The sequence below is a fragment of the Ammospiza nelsoni genome, chromosome 5 (assembly GCF_027579445.1).
Source record: "Ammospiza nelsoni isolate bAmmNel1 chromosome 5, bAmmNel1.pri, whole genome shotgun sequence".
In the NCBI taxonomy this organism is placed as follows: Eukaryota; Metazoa; Chordata; class Aves; order Passeriformes; family Passerellidae; genus Ammospiza; species Ammospiza nelsoni.
The window spans coordinates 42303148-42320824 of NC_080637.1; the positions used below are offsets into that span (position 1 = coordinate 42303148).

The 17677-nt window shown below is 40.6% G+C and overlaps 1 protein-coding gene across 4 annotated transcripts in view; it reads right to left on the minus strand.

Moving 5' to 3' along the window:
* Window positions 1–17086, minus strand: part of KITLG (KIT ligand) — a 56578-nt gene extending 39492 nt beyond the window's left edge. For all 4 annotated transcript variants that reach the window (XM_059472102.1, XM_059472101.1, XM_059472100.1 and 1 more), the window contains exon 1: window positions 16887–17086. In XM_059472102.1, the coding sequence (XP_059328085.1) occupies window positions 16887–16901 (15 nt within the window). In that variant the 5' untranslated portion in view covers window positions 16902–17086. The remainder of the gene's footprint in view (window positions 1–16886) is intronic.
* Window positions 17087–17677: the final 591 nt, after the last annotated feature.

Here is a 17677-nt window from a genome sequence, read left to right on the forward strand (position 1 = left end):
TCATTTCCAGACTTTTTATAGTTGCTGTCTACATTAGTGGTCTACAAGAACACTCAGAATAAGGTGGGGAAATAGAGTTTGTGTTAACGATATGGTTTTTATCATGATAAAGATCATGGGATCCAGCCCCAGAAGCTTTCCTCAGTCCCTCTCTCACTGAGAAGGTCTCATGACCCACACGTGCAAATGTGGTCCTCTGCAGTCCATTCAGAATGACTTTGGCATCATCTGCTACTCAAGGCAAATGATATTACTAACCTGAATTCCAACATACAGGGACAGGTCTAGCCAGTCCTCCTTGACAGACATTCACAAGATTGGTATTCTTGGAGCAAAAATCTCTTCAGTAACTTTATCTGCCCCACGCCACAGCCGGTATCAGTTTTCAAAGACACTGTGGGCTTCAGGTAACCCCTGGGATACATAGGGTTCAGATTCCATTTTTTTGTATCCCACTCCTTTGATAAGATAGCTTGTATTTTTAATAGAACTGGATAAAAAGAAATAGAAAGAGTGAAGTGGGATTGGAGGGAATATTCACAAAATCATTCAGGTGGGAAAATACCTCTAAGATCAAGTCCAACTGTTAACTGAGCATTGCCACCATTAAATCATGTCTCAAAGCATCACATCTATACATCTTTAAAATACCTCCAGGCCTGATAACTCAACTACTTCCCTGGGCAGCCTGTGCCAGTGCTTGGCCACCATTTTGGTGAAGAAATTTTTCCTAATGTCAAATCTAAACTCTCCATGGCACAACTTGAGGCCATTTCCTCTAGTTCTATTGCTCCGCTTGGGAGAAGAGAACAATTCTCACCTGGCTACGAACTCTTTTCAGGTCACTGTCGAGAGCTCATCACCCTCCTGAGCTTCCTTTTCTCCAGGCAGAACAGCTGCCCAGCTCCCTCAGCTGTTTCTCTTAAGACTTGTGCTCCAGAGCCTTCACCAGCTCTGCTGCCCTTCTCTGGACATGCTCCAGCACCTCAGTGTCTTCCTTGTAGTGAGGTGTTCAGAACTGAACAGAGGATCTCAAGTGAATCTTGGGAAATTATCCCAGATCTTCTGTTCTGATGATAAAAGCCTGGTACTGTCCAGTGTAAGTGACAGTGGTTTGTAAATGACAGTGGCTTATATCAATGCATTCTCATGGAAAAACTGCTCCTTTGTTTGTGCATTCATAATCCCCTCCTCCCGGTGTGTTGTCTTCATGTACTTATAAAAATCAACCCTACCATTTGAGTCTTTGCTATGCATAATAAAAAAGTCCATTTGACTTTCATTGCTTCATGACAAAAAAGCAACATAAACTCCCCCAAAATCTCATGGAAATAAACAAAATTTTCCCTCTTACCTCTTCTCAGATTACAAATTTTATTTATTTGGTTTCTACAGTACCTTAGCTTCACAGACTCTCTTCTCCAGAAAGTGTAAATATAGGATTGCCCTAACTCTTACTGAGTATTGTTACAACTGTCTCAATGGGTGCAGCACCCAACCAGGCGTTTGCTTCTGAAGTGAAGACAAACAAGACAACACTAAGTCAAGCAACCTTTCAATGGGATCTCTCCTCATTAGTCAGAGCAGTTTCTCCCATTGATAAGTAACTGTTGACATAAAAAGTATACCAAATCTACTTTTCACAAAAGCTGGCTTCTTTGGATATATTCCAGACAGAAGCACCTGCATCAACTTAAAAAGGTTTGAAACAGGAAATAAAAAGTTTTCACTTTGATCCCCCAAAAGCCCCAGTTGAGAACTTTCCAAATTATGATGTAACATGTATGTTGGTGAAGAAAGTGATTTTGTATTTTGTATCTGTGGTTTAACCCCAGAAGGCAACTAAGCACTATACAGCTGCTCATTCAGTCTTCCTCCCCAGTGGGATCTGGGAGAGAACTGGAAGAACAGAAGTGAGAAAACCCATAGGCTGAGATCAAGACAGTTTAAGGGGACATAAAAAGAAGAAAATAAGAATGGTAACAATAGTAACAAAACAATAGTGATATACAAAACTAGTGATGCACGATTCAAGTGCTCCCTACCTGCTGAGCTGCCAGTTCCCAAGCAGCAGTGGCCCCAGCCAGCTTTCCCCCATGAGCATGGTGAGCATGATGCCACATGCCATGGAATATCCCTCTGGCCAGTTTGGGTCACCTGCCCTGGCCACGTCCCCTCCAGATTCTGTGCCCCTCCAGCCTTCTCACTGGCAGGGCATGACAAGCTGAGAAGTCTTTGACTTCGGGCAAGCTCTACTTGACAACTAAAAATCTCAGCATGTCATCAGCATTATTCTCATGCTAAATCCAAAACACAACACTATACCAGCTATTAGGAAGAAAATTACCTCCATCCCTGCTCAAATCAGGACAAAGAGATTTAAAAAAATAAAACAATGAACCAATCAGTTCGCCAGGCCTGTGGTGAAAGTTTCAACACCAACTACAACACTGATGAAAGAAGGTCATTCTGCTCTACAGCTGTGTTAAATCTTGGATCTCTTGGGAAATAAATAACAGATATTTTAGGTTTCCTTCTATCATCAGTAGTGACACCTAAAATTTTAAACATAAGTAATAAAAACTGTTATTTATCCTTTTAGAATTCAAAAGATGCTTTTATAAACATTATTTTAAACCTAAATCATTACCTTGGGGCATGTATAAAGGATGAAAAGTATTTTTAACATATTGATCTCCAGTAGGATGAGGGAGTGCCATTACACAACTCAGCTGCAGAAATGGGGCAAGGTAATGGTCTTCCATAGTGAAGCCTGCATTTCTGCTCCTTCTCACTATTTTTCATCACAAAATTTACTTTATCCCACATGATGCCTATTAATGATGTGTCATTCATGATTTAGAAACATGATTTTACAGATTAAATGCTATGTTTTTCAAGCACCTTGTACACTGTGCCATAAGAGAATGAATGAGGAAAATTCAACAAAATAGAGCTTGTTTGCCAGAAACAGTTTGAGATTTAAATAAAATACATAATCCTTTCCACATTATGTTCTGTCTGTTTCAAACAAAACATGTTGTTAGGCAATGAGGTCAGCTTCTGCTCCCATAAACCGCCCCTGTGGACATTTTAGCAATTATCCATAGTCAAGTTTTACAAAAACTGCCAAAGATTTTGGTAAATACTTTGGTAGGGGAAAAGATTAAAAGTATTTACAGGCAAGCCGCTTAAGAGTCAGCATACTAAAAAACCAAAAAAGTGAAACTATGAAACCTGCATCTCCTGTCCTTGGTGTTAAATTTTCATCATCCTTCATCAAGAGATACAAGAAACTCCTGAGGACTTTCAACATGTTGAACATCTTTGTCCCAGCAAAAATTCTGTTCTTTGTATAGAGCATTTCTTGGTACACTAGTTAACCGACCATTAGCCAGCATAATGTCTGTCAAGGTATTTCCCTGGGAAATGTGTAAGTTTGAACCTTACCATTCAAAAACTTGGAGCCCATGATTCCATATTTGTCAATAACCAAACAAAGTTTCATTGAGCTGATCATAAAAACACTGCTAGGTTTCCACTTCCCCTAAAACTATAAATTTCTGAAGTTTCATTAGATCTTGAGTACGTACTTCTTATCAGTTTACCTGAGAAACTGAGCTGCACATAGTAGTGGTGCTCCAAGAAATGCCTGTGAGATTCATACAAGTTTATCTTAGCTGTTTCCAAATAACATAGAGTAAGACAAAATCAGGTTTAAAACACTTTCTACCAGGGAAAAAAGCCTCACAAAATGCCATAACTTTTTCCAGAGCCTGATTTCAACTCAGTTCCCTCATATGTCAGACAGCATTTTATTTCCTACATAATTTGAATTGCGTGTCTTCCTATACATATATAAAACCAAAGTGAACAATTTAGCTTTAAGGTAATGATCTGTAAAAGGATACATTACATTTACACTGTTATTAGAATATAAGTACATTAATAATGGATCTATGTCTTTTGTGAAAAGAATATTTATCCAAAGCAATAGACAAATGTATGAGATTATTCTCAAATGCCTTGAAGCCTGTGAGACTGCAGACAAATCAGGTAAGAGACACATCAAATTAAAAACTAATCTTCAAAACATTTAAGTATGCTTGCAAGACAACGTAAGCACTGGGCAGCCAATAAGCCATTTACCTCAGCAAGCTGGAATTACAAACACATTATGCCTTGTCTTAAAGTAATTACATTAGTATATTAGTAAGAAAAGTCAACTATATTTTTTTCAGGTTTTTGATCTAAACCAAAAGCATTTTCATATGCCAAAAATATTGGCACATGAAAAAAAGTTGTTATTATTATTCTAACTGCATATTTTTACAGTAGAAAACAAGTGTAAATTCCCTTTTCAAGATGTACTAAAATGCATCATGCCATTGTTAATTCTATAAATTCTGTCTGAAATTATTTCCTGAGGCATATGTTGCTGGGTTTTTTTAAGAAAGCAGATTGTCAGAATGGCCATTTTAAGAATTTCAACACATGTGTAACATTTTTCCAGGCAAACATAAGTTTAAGGTAGCAAAAATGGGGTGAGACTGATCAAAATGCTTCCTTTAACACAAAAATCCAGCAAGTGCATTACTGCATCAGAAACTCAAGCATACTATGCACCTATATGCACCTATGCATTCCTATGCACCTCTAAAAGTGGACACATTTTTAAAGTGTTTTTTCCTGCTAACACGAAAGTGCTGTACAAGAGTATATTTCGGGGATGGTGCATGGAAACTCCACTGGTTTCCAATGGCTAGAGCTGTGCAACAAGTTTAAAATTTTGACTTCTCACCATTGATAGTCACATGGTAAAAGAACAATCTTTCAGTATAAACATCTCAGCTGTCATTACTTTCCCATATAATTGAAGTTCAGCTACAATATATCTTAAAAGTGTTTTCCTTTCCTCTAAGCTAAAGGCTGAATTGTTACAGATGGTAATTTTGGCAGATGGTTGTATATGAAACTGAGTTTATAATTAGGCCAAACCTGACTTGTACAATTAAGGCAATGAAGATTTGAAAAATAAGAAGTGTCAGATCAGTACATGATTAGTCTGGTGCCCACGGAAAACTGAAGAAACCTGGTAATTCAGATTTACAGAATGCATTGCCTATATAAAAATTTCTTCTGAGTTGCATGAATTAGAAGATGAGAAACATTTCATGCACAGAGTGTAAACTGAAATAACCATGGCGTTTTACTTACTTAAGTGTATAATCCCTTTTTCTTCAGTCAAGGAGGCTAATGAGATGGTCTGAAGCCATCTAACAGCTCCCTGCTGCTGAGAGCTGAGGGCTCCTTCCCTGCAGCTTCCCTCCCCCTGACATTCACCCGACCCCTAAGCAAGCCAGTAAATTCAGCCAGTGACTAGCCAATTGAGCTGAGAGACAAAAAGTAATCCCTGAGGAATGAGTGGAGGAGGAGATGAGATGTGCAAGGATGAGAAGACTAGGACTACCCCTTTCTGGATGTGACCTCTTGGGCTTGTTCTAACATATATCAAGCTGCATTTCAAGCCATATTATATCTAGTGTCAAAAACCTTTCCAGAGTGGTAATTTTGTGTTAAGGCGGCATTGCCAGTTTTAGCCTCTTCTGTTAAGTATTTATTTATTCTTATACCAAGAAAGGAACAGTAATGTCCAGCAATCATTCTCTCTACTACGTTCTGCATATCATTCAGTAGTTTCTTGCAATCAACTTTCAGTCTCTCATCATATGCAAATTGCTCCCTTATAATGCTTTTGCCTATTTTAAGATCCCTATTTCTGTTATGCTCTTTTTTTCAACGGGAAAAACCAGAACTTTTTTTGGGATGGCTGATGAACGCTATCATAAAAGCACTCCACTTTCGAATTTCTCTTTCTGCTCCTACTGCATCCCAATATGCTGTCTGATTTGTTCTACTATGGGCACAATATAGGGATTTTTGATTCATTCATTTTCCTGACCAAGCATTGCTACAAGAACATAAATAAGAGCTTGGAAGTACCTTTCAAGAAGTAATTGAAATGGCCTTTATTAATTCAGTTACAATTAGTTCAAAACATTCCTTCCAAAATGCATCCCCCTTGCTCTCCAACATAACAAACTCCACTTGCCATCATGCCATCTGTTCTCCCATCTCCTCTAAACCTTTACAAAGTTCCTCAGAATCTCTTTTAGTTTCAATTAACCTGAGTAATTTATGTAGCTTGCACATGTTGTCATCAATCTGTGAACCCTATTACAAGATTGAACTATATGAGGTTACTGACAATTGGAGAACATTACCTTTTAGGTTTTTGCCATGTTACAAATTAATGACTTGTTTCTACACTTTGCTTTCTGTCCTAATTAATTTTTTTCCCCTTAAACTGTTAAGATAAGAGGGATACACTGTGGGGCTACTTAAGTTTTTTATTAGGTCTTTATTTTTTAAGAATCTAAATAAGTAATTTCCATTTTTCCTCCCTGTTCATCCATTTTGAAACACAAATATATTTCATGCACTGAACGCATTTCTTTTACAGGAACTGGGCTTTTCTATTCCTTTCATTGAACACTATTAATACAGAGTTCCCATCTGCCTTCTACCAAGCAAATTAAATACAGCAAGAGCTGCTAGCAATGCAACAATAGAGGCAAGCTGGTAAGAAAAATTCTTTTCAACTCTGGACATATTCATTAATTCGACAGACAAGAATTAAGAGTTAATGTATTAAGAGGTACTATATATTTAAGAAAATTAAAAACCACCATGTTCACCAAATCTATGAAGTTATAATCACTTTGTCATTACCTTAAAATTAACCCAACTTACAATTTATATCCTGCCCTTATCTTTACATCTGTTCACACAAACTGTATTTTTAATATTCTGGTGGTTTGTGGGTGGGTTTAGAGTTTTTTTTTTTTGTTTGTTTGGTGGGTTTTTTTGTTGTTTTTATTTTTGTTGTTATTTTCTTGTTTGTTTTTGATTTTGATTGGGATTTGTATAGACTAACAACAAGAAACTCCATCAAAGTGTTTCTCGTATTTCAGTGTTTCCCCACAATTCTGCTATGTGTCCAGGAAGAACAGGCACATTACTACGATATATACCAACATGCAAGTGCTCTCAGCTTACAGCTAAGAGACACAGCATAAATCCCAGCTAACTTCATCATCACAGAATTGTGACTGCAGAATTAATATGAATGTCATTCACATGGTATCTTGATGTTTTTATTTGAGTTATGCTAACTAGAGAGAACTGTAAATATCTAATCTTAAACCTGAAGCTCTCCTTGTGGCGTTCCTTAAAAAAAAACCACAGAAATTGTGGGGTAAGCATTCCAAAAAGAAGTTAAATCATTCAGCTTACACTATGGAAACACACACATAACTGGACAGAAAAAAATCTGAGAAAAAAAGCTCCCCAAATCTGTACAATTTTGAAGAAATATAAATGCCTATTAGATACAAATGCCCATGAAACATGACTCTTACACCAGTAACACAGTATTATGAATTTAGTTAAATAACTGAGATTAAATATTAGCTATTCTCACAGCATCTGCAACAATACAACAAAACACAACACTTTGAAAAAACAGTTCTTTTACCTTTACTTTTACTCATTAAAAATGGAATTGTAAATCATGTGTAGTGTGATACAGAGCTTTACATTTGCTCAAAAGTATTCATGTGAATTAAAAAGAATGGCAAGTGTCAGTAGTGAAATTATTCTGGTACAGGTTCAATAGCATCTTTGTTACAGATGTGCTGATAGAAAACTCATACAAATATTGACACAATATAATGTAGTTTCTTGGATTCTTTTTACACCTAGTTCTCAAATGCTTCTTAGGATCATTCTTATTAAAGAAGACACATTAATTTGCCTAGTCTATTATGAAATTTCTTTGGCTTCCATAATTAATCTCACAGAAAATATAAGCCATTTTTGAGAAGATTAGTGTAAATATCTTCAGAGCATTTACTTTTCAATGTCTGCACTCTAAAATTCCAGTGACTAGTTATGCATTCTCATAATCGATAATTTTTAGCAAGCTTACTTGAGTGACACTTATCAATTTTTAGAGGAGAAAAAATCTTCCCAGTTTTACAGGAATTGCACCATTTACTTTGAAATAAGTAATGGAGTATGTATGTTAAGAAGACGACTCCTTCATAGTGAATAAATGCAAAAAGAACATAATTGTTTGACAAATAGCACTTTGAACAAGTACTAATTCAGCAGTAACTGAAATAGTGTTCTTGGATGGAATTGACTTGTTTCAATAGAAATGAACCAGATTTTAGTAGGCTAAAAGGAGATTAACTTCACATATGTCTCAGGCCATTTGCAAATGTCAACAACATTCTGTTACAGTGGGAAATGACCAACAGTACTGTAGAGAATCTGACCATTACTGGCAAATGTTTAGCTGATCTCTAAAACCTGCATGTGAGAAGAGATTTTTTTTTTTTTAATGCACTGAATGAGAAGATAGAAATTCACTTCAATTATTTAAAGAACTTATTAGACCAGAACTTTTTAAAAGCAAAATGGAAGCAGCAAATCAGGTATTTCTCACTTGGTTAGGTAACAGAGCTGAGACACACAGGGGAAGGCAATACCAAATACTTCTAAAAGGATTTCCTTTGGTCTCAACACGTGTCTGACCATTAAAAGAAAAAACCAAACAAACAAAAAAAAGCAAGAATTTCTTAATGTATTAAGAAAACTACTGACTTTACAGAGAAAAAAAAGTATTGTCACTTCTAGAAATGGCAGAGCAGTATTTCAGAGGACTCTTCCTAACTGTAATAATAGCTTGCAAGAATTGTAAAACAAAAAAACCAATATATTCCACGGAACAATGGATTCATTCTAATCCTGTCCAAAGAGACTTTGTTTCCACAGATGATACAAAGTACAGTGACAACAGGTTATTCAGAGGACTAATATTTGAAGTGGGCTCCAAAACGTAATGGGAAATAAAAATGCCAGAAAAAATATAGAGAACATACACTGGAGATGAAGCTTAAGGCATATGTGAGCAAACAAGATGCTGATAGACACACCTTCAGTACTGTGGATACTGGAAGAGCAGAAGTTCTGTTGGCAGAGGTGAGGACACCAACTTAAACACAGTAGATGGTGGGAAAGCTGCACAAAGAAATGAAGCTATTTTCTGTCTTGAGGGGAAGAGGTGATAAACTTGCTGACAATTTCAGATGTGGCCTTGAGCTATGAGGATAAGAAAAAAAAATCCAGAAGAAAATGGATGGAGTACTATGAACACCATCCGACTTGAGATTGGAGTCAATTTTTAAAAAGAGTAAGTTTTTCATTGATTTTTGCAGCCTGAAACACTGGCTAGTATTCCACTATTAATGGAACAAACACTGAATAAATACATCTAAACAGTTTGGAACAGACTACAATTATAGCCAGAAGTTTTAGATAGTGCATGGCCAACCTAGGGCACATTCTTTGTCAGGGATTATAAAACAGAAGATCAAAGCACCTTCAGTGACAGTAATGAAATTTATAGTTTATAAGAAAGGTTTGCATTTCCTAGAAAATAAAGCAACATCCATCAGAATCATTTAAACTGGTGTCAAATACAGCACTGGTAGTTTTTGCTGTTAGAACAGAAATGCAATGCACACATTGCTGAAGCACAGTAACTTGAAAAAGACACCAAATATGAATACTGGAGATAGATTTTTTCCCTCCTTTTTAAAATAACCACCAAAAAGCTCTGTTTATTCAGGAACATGTTTTTTAATCCAAATGAAAGAGGGTGCCAAGCACTGTTATACAAGCTTCCTAAATTCATTTGGCTGACTAATGGTCCTATTCCTGCATGCTTCAAAGTAGTAAAAGAAAAACAAATCTCAGGAAGAACTGACATTCAGATCTGTATCAGCTTAAAGACATAATGCACGATATTGCCTGCTTGCTATTTAATGCAGAAGACAAATTTTGCTGAGTTCACTTAATAATGAGCAAATGAAGGGTGGAAATTAGAGGGTTGGAACTTAGGACTTTTTTACAATAGATTATTAGCATGTTTAAATTTCAACCTCCCTAAATTTCTAAGCACTTCTTTTCATTTAGTGAATTATTTTGCATATATACAGCATATTATTAATTTAAATGTATCATGCCTGACTCCTTAGTGTCTTACTTCAGTTAGACCACAAAAGCCAGCACCTTGGTATCATACTCCCCTTTTATACAATTATGAAATCTCTCTAAAGAGACAGGAATTTTTTTGGACCAACATGAAATGGTGGAAGAAATTTTCCTACACACTTTAAACCCTCCACATTACAGGCACTTTATAACATCAAACATTATATAGTATTTTATATCAGTATTGTACACTAATATAATATTTAAAGTTTAAATATATTAATTTCTTTTAAATGAAATTTTTATATCTGTGTATCACACCACATTTTCAGAATGTGTTATATACACATCATCAAGTTCATTCTTTTGTCCTGGAACAAGTCTTACGAAAAGAGCTGCTGTATGCCTTGCACAGAGTTCATTTTGTGTTTTAAACAGAGACAGATTGCCAGGACATGCACAACTTGGTTTTACAGTCTGACTTATACTGCCAGAATAACTTTTTTCCAAAAGTAATTAAGAGGTCATGTGTTACTAAACAGACCAAAGAATCTATCCAGTAATGATGTATCATGCTGCAAACATAAAAGGAAGACATACCTTGGTCTGCTGCTACGAAGCAAGCATAAGCTCATGAGAAAAGTTACAAAACAGTGTGATTCATTTAGGAGGAAAGACACTGGAAGGTCATCAGTACAAGTCATCCTGACTACATCAACTACAGAGATTCCAGCCATAGCAAATGCAGAATACAGGTCCACAGTAAATACACTGCATACACTTCACATATCTCTAAAGCTGTATTTATGGTGCTTCTAAAAACTTCTCAAAGTATATCTAAAGAATAGATGACAGAGCTAATTGGACTAAATTTATTCTTGGTTTTAACTGTCAGTGAACTGATGTTCCTGGAGCTGATGGCAGCAGAACAAATGAAAGGCAGAAGGCCTGCTAAATAAGACACTGGGTAAGGGATTATCATCACTAAGACATTTAAGGTGACTGAAGCCAGGTTCAGTCACGTGGGATTGGCCAAGCTACAAGAACAGATATGACAGACAGACTGATATTTTCAGACACTGACTTGAAAATGCTTAAATCTTTCTGAATGGAGGTTCGAGGGTGGCATGATTCACAATCTGTGAATTAGGTGTTGAGGTCTGAAATACAGTCTCCCCCACATTCTTAGCTCATGTGTAAGCCACCCTCAAGATTGAACAAATAAACCTTCAACAGAACAGCTTCAACAAGATAAACTAGATAGTCAGAAGCTTCCCAGAGACTTAGGATGCTACCCAAGAAAATATGTGAATGTGTGTCTGTCTCACTCTAGTGCGTATGCTCACGTAAATTTTTCTAGATTAGTTTGTCAGTCTGGATTGAATCAAAGTTGTTCACAAACTCAGAGTTAATTGCTGTAGACCATGCATGCTTCCTTTTGTGACAGCCCAGACTAAACCTGCATACTTTGCAGAGCATCAGTCTAAGCTGAAGAATGTAGCCCACCGCCTGGCCCAGCTCCAAGGCTGCCAGGACACAACACCTCTCTCTGACTTCCCAGCTCTGCTGCCTAAAAACAGTGAGAAGCCAGTGAAGGTAGAAGAAGACTGAAATAGCCAGCTGGACTCTTAGAAGTTCTTCACTGGAACATTAACAAGTACATGTGAATGACTGTCATACAGGTGGGAGAAAGGGTGGCTCTTGTGGCTTGGGCTAAATATGATCTTGAGGGTCCTAAACTCAGTTTTCTCCATTGAGTAGGTTTTGCAGCAAAAGTGAAGAAAAACAAAAATAACCAAGTGTTCTTTAGCAGCAATGAAAGTTTAGAGCTGGGAGGTAAGTGAAAGGCTGGAGAGATCCTTCCAGGAGCACTGACCACCATGAAGCAGCAGTTAGCTATTGGCCCTGCAATAAAGGAGCTTGCACTCAGTCCCCCAAGCCTGCAGCACACGGTCTCACTTTTACTGTTGCTTCAAGTGGTGATGAAATAGCTCGAAGATCAGCTTTTACCTCCCCACTTTGCAAAACAGTGTGCTCCACAGTATGGCTGCACAGCAGTGAGAACCATAAGGGACTTCTTCAGGCAATACCTGCAGTGGTATCTTGCTGATGCTACACGTGATGCTATTTCCACCTTGCACAAAAAATTAGCTCTGCTCCACACAGCAACAATAATGGAAAAACACATATAGAGCAGAAAACTCCTAATGAGATTTAAAATAATTACTGTATTCATCTACCTTATATAATTTAAACCTGGTTTAAACAGAAACAGCAACCAATCATTCACCCAGAGGTTATTAGATAAGTGTAGGAAATCAGATGACAATTATTTTCTACACTAATATGATCCAAAGTGTTCATAAATCTGACCTCCTAAACTGGCCTTTATTCAGACATACAGTAGAATTAATGTCTTCATTATCATACTATCAATGACCTCTGATACTGTACATGCTACCAGCTTTAATAAAATAAAATACTTAACACCATTTTTGTTTTCTCATACTTTCATTCACATACTAATAGATGTCTGATACTATTTACATTTGTCAATTAGTAAAACCATCCAGCAAAGAAGCCTGTGTTTCATGTGCCCCCCGCAGCCAGTTATTTCAGCATCGGTAATATTTACGAAAAGTCAGTTTTGCAGGTTTACATATGACTGGGTTGGCAATACAAACACGGGCCAAACAACACAATTAAAAGAGAAGTGCTACTGCTTGCCACTCACCTTACATTCATCCATCTCCTTTTCCCACAAACACACGGAGAAAAACACAACCAACAAAAAACAAGCGGTTTTACAGCGTGTTTAAAAGGCTGACTAATCTCAGGTTTGGCACACCAAAGACCAGGGCGAGAACAAGCACTTTCGTTTTCATGTCAGCTCCCACAACACTCAAATGGAATTGCGTAGGGAGATTTTTCCTTCCTTTGCTTCTAATAAATGGGTGTTGTGTTTACATGCCGCATACTGAGCATTGCCCATCCGAAGCCAAGGGCTGCATCTTGCCAACTCTTAACTTTCGTACAATATGGCGATTGCATGAGCCAGCATACCATTAAATCACATAACAAAACTTGGATAATGGCACTGTCAGCTTGCAGAGCCGTACCTGAAGGACTGACATGCAGTGCATAAAGGGAAAAAACAGATTTCAGTGCAATGGCAAAACTGGGTCAGGAGAAGACTGGGTTACTGGCCTCACTTGAAACGACAAAGCCACGTGCTAAATAGTTCACAGAGATAAGAACTTGCAGGTGCATAATAAAAGCAGTTGAAGAAAAGAAATCAATAAAAATATCACTAAACAGTCCTTACAAAATGCTCCCCCACCCCTGAATCTTTCAAGGTCATCTGCTGTTTATTCTCCATACCACTCTTTATTCCAGGATGTTCTTTCCAGCTGCAGTACTTGCAAACTGGATTCCCTTGAACAGAGTCAAAACCAGGGGAACAGAGACCTTAGTCCATTGCCTAATATGAATTGCACAGCATCTTTATGGCTACAGCAAATTCTCTTTTCCTATTTAATGAGCAGCAGATCTATACCTGCCATGAGCTCCAAATATCTTCCAGTTCCTAGTGTTCATTTTTTTGCAGAATGAGCAAGAAAGACTGATGATCAGAAATCACTATTTCACCTAAAATCAAGCTCACACCAAGGTATCAGGTATCTGATTTGCATTTCTGATTTAGCCTGCTGACAGGAGACTAGAAGTGCCAATTTAAGTACTAACTCTTTTTCCAGGTACCAATCCACAATAATTTCTACAGAGGCTTCCACTTTAGTGACCCAAACATACAGACAGGACAACCTAAGATAGTAATTTAACTGCCAACAATAAAGCACACGATCAGAGGCAGAAAGCTCTGCTGAAATCTAAGACACTTTCAATACTGAGGTTTCTAAGAGGATGTGCATCTAACTTACTGCAGGAGATCAAGTGCCCGAACCATGTATCTGTGATACCTTATCAGCCTTCAGAGCTACCCTACAGGTGACCCCTCTTTGCAACATATTTCTTAGTAACTTAATCCTATTTAGGTTGTCTTCAAATCACACAAAGAGCAAGCTAATCAGAAAACTGCTACATGTTTTTGCAAGATCATATCACACTGGCATCACTAACCCTGTTTTATTCAAATTGTAAAAGGCTGTCCAGACATCAGTGACATTTTATTTGTTGCCATATTAGCATGCAAAAGGACATAAACTCACTTCTGATAATAGTTTTAATTACTAAGTATTTAAGCCTACAAATCCTCTCATCCAAGTAATCCTTCAATAAGATTAATTCATGGAAATAGCCTCATTGAAAAAGGATTTGTATGACTGAACCCTAAATGCTTAATCACTTCTTTAAGGAAATCATGACTTGTAAAGAAAAATCCAGGTGTTGGTATGTTTAAAACAGGGGGGTTATGTGTCCATCAAAGCACGGAGTTTCATAAACATCACTTCTAGGATTGACAGTGTTGGGGAATGTGCTCCTGCAGTTCCTGTGGTTTCTCAGGTTAAGACTGATTTAAATAAACGGACCAACTTGCTCACATTGAGTCTAGTGCTCAACAGGACTCATCTTTCAGCACTTTCGTTGTGCTGATGTATGACTCAGCTACTCCTTCAGCTGCACTACTTATATATTATCACTGTGCAACATCACCTCAAAGATCAAAATCCCTGATTTATTTTAAACAATATCCAGGCATAACCAAGTGTTTGCAAGGCTCAGCAAGTGTGTGGTTTTTGCTTTCTGTACTATGTCTATTGCAGAATATTTTATTGTAAGAAATATTAACCTTTTTCCCAGTTTTCTGATCTTGTTCTCTCCATTATGACAGTTACCAGTCTAGACAGTGACTGAAGTAGCCACAGAGAGCATATAGATTAAGATTTACTTTATAATATGTCGAGTGCCCTCATGGGCTAAAGCTCTCTTCCTTGTACCACCTTCACTTGCTCGCTCTCTTTGCGCAGGGTCTTCATGGTATTGATGGCAAGTCTTCTTGAAGGATGTCCTGCTCTGATCCCCTTGGAATGATTAATGGTTTGGTATCACATTTGTTTGCTACTCCTTCAAATGTAGGAAACAACCCCTTGGAGAACTAGGAGTCTGTCAGTGCCTCCAAAAAGCAGGAAGCATAACTGCTTGAAGGCTGACAGATGCTTCACCACCATGACAAGAAGCTGCTCCACAGGCTACAGCTTGTGAGTCCCTGAGTCAAGCCAAATGGTCCTGAATGCCAAGACTGCCTGTCTTTCCCAGTTTACTGGGAGAGATGGATTGTTCCTGCTTTGCTCTGAATTTGCAAAAGTAGTCTGTTGACTTTTATAAGTTTACAGTTCAAGTGTAATAAAATGCTTCACTGCTTCCACTCATAAATCCTCATTCGTAAACACATAAACATGACTCTCAGACTTTAAGAGACCCTTCACAATTAATAATCTATTCAGTACATTTAAATAATTGTGTATACAGGATCTGAAACATCTTTGTTCAAAGTATCTATAGTAATCTAATGTGAATAACAGCAATGGATACACATTGCTAAAATTCAGAGCTGATAACTTAAGATAAAACCCCAGTGTACATCAGAATCATAAAAATTAAGTCTCCAAGTTTTAAGTCCTTAAACATGGGTACATCCTCCAGTGCTTCGATCAGGTGAGATTTAAATATTTCAGAATGTGAGTATCTCTAATTCCTCTCATCTCTTGAAAAATTATTTAACTACCCAAAATACTTTGCTAAGATCTTTTTTTTAAAATATGTTTTATGTCTTTTCCAGCGACTTCTGAAGTGTCTTCACTGGTGTGTAGGTGACCCAGCAATTGCCAAGAAACAGACGAAGGCAAAACTATCTCGCTTCTAACGCAGCGAGGAGGAGTAGGAGGAGGGAAAAGCCCCCAGCGCAGAGGCAGCGGTGTGCGTGTCCATGCATTGTTCTCTCCCGGAGCAGTCCTGGCTCTCGCTGGGGTCTGCCCGGCTAGAGGGCATCGGCACCTTGCAAAGTCCAGCCTTTAACTTTCTCCCGTTAGAGTTTCCTTGAGCCACTTCTTGTTACAATTTTCCACTCATGTCTGTCCCTTGCTTCCTTCTAAAAAATGCACAGCGTAGTGACTGAAATCTCTACAGAACCTGCAGAGATACTGGCAAGGGCCCCCGCAGCGGCACTGAGCGGCACTTCCCGGCGGGATGCGGGAGGGCGAAGGGCGAAATGCCGGGGTTCCCACAGCACCCGCCCGGCGCCGCACGCTGGAGCGGCGTGGAGGAGACACCGGGAACCGCAGCCACTGCACTGCTGCCCCCCATTATTTCATGTTCTCGCACTCGTCAGGGAAACACAGACAACTGATTTACTACGGCAATTTTCCCCAGTGCCTTCCGAGATCTCCCAAGGATCGGCCGCTGGTCCGGCCGTTTGCTGCAACTTTTCCACGGGCTGCGGAACGCCGAGAGCAAGACCGGGCGATATTATTTTTTCTCCCCCTCACCTCGCTCCCCCAGCCCGTTCCCCGGCGGCAGCGGCTCCCACCCCCGGCGGGTCCCCCCCGCCCGCCTCTCGGACAGCCCGGGAGCCGCCGCCCCCGCGGACGCGCACTGCCCGCCCGGCGGCTGCCCCGGCCCGCGCCCCCTCCGCGCCCGCGCCCGCGGGCCCAGCCCCGGCCCCGGTGCCGGCCCCGCTCCGCCGGGAGCCGCGGGGCAGCCCCGCCCGCGGGCAGGTGGGTACCCCGCCGCCGCCCGGCCGCACTCACTTGTGCCTTCTTCATAAGGAACGGCAGCGCTGCAGTCCAGCCCAGCCGGCCGTGTGCAAACTCCCTTCAGCGGAACTGTAGCTCCAGCATAATGCAGCAGCCGATAGTCCACGCATTGGGGTTGCCCACGGCGAGCCCCGCGCTGCCTCCGCCCGTCCCGCCGCCGCTCCGCGCGCCCCGCTGCGCCCCCTCCCCACGGCCTGAGCGTCCGCGCTCACTGAAGCCACCGCCGGCCCCCGGCCAGGTCTTTTATATCCCCGATCTGCCTCCAACGGCGGCGGCGGCGGCAGCCCAGGCAGGACACGCCTTTCCCCTCCCTCCCGCCCTCCCGGAGGACCGGGAGCCCAGGCAGACCCTGCGGGGCGGGGGAAACCCGAGTTAACTCGGGGCAAGTTGGAGGCAGGAACAAGCCGAGCCTGCCCCTCGCCAGCGCCGGAGGGGAGCGGGGCCGCGGGCGGGCGGGGATGCGCAGGGGGTGTGGGCATGCGGGGCGGGGGGCGCCGGGTGCCGGCCCCGGGGCTGGGCGCAGAGGGCTCCTCCCGGCCGGTGCCGGGGCGTCCGCCGTGCCCGGACGGGCGATCCCAGCCGATCCCCCCGCGGGGAGCGGGGCGGGGGTCGCCGGCCCTGCCCGAGGGGGCTCTGGCAGCGTGCAGGGAAGCCGCACGCCGCCGCGGCATTCGAGGTCGGCCAGGCTGCGGGCGCCGAGCCCAGTCCTTGGGTTGGGTCCCCCACCCACGCTGGGGTAAAGGGGGGTGCCCCCCGGCTGAACCCGCCGGCCCGGGCCGCGGCGG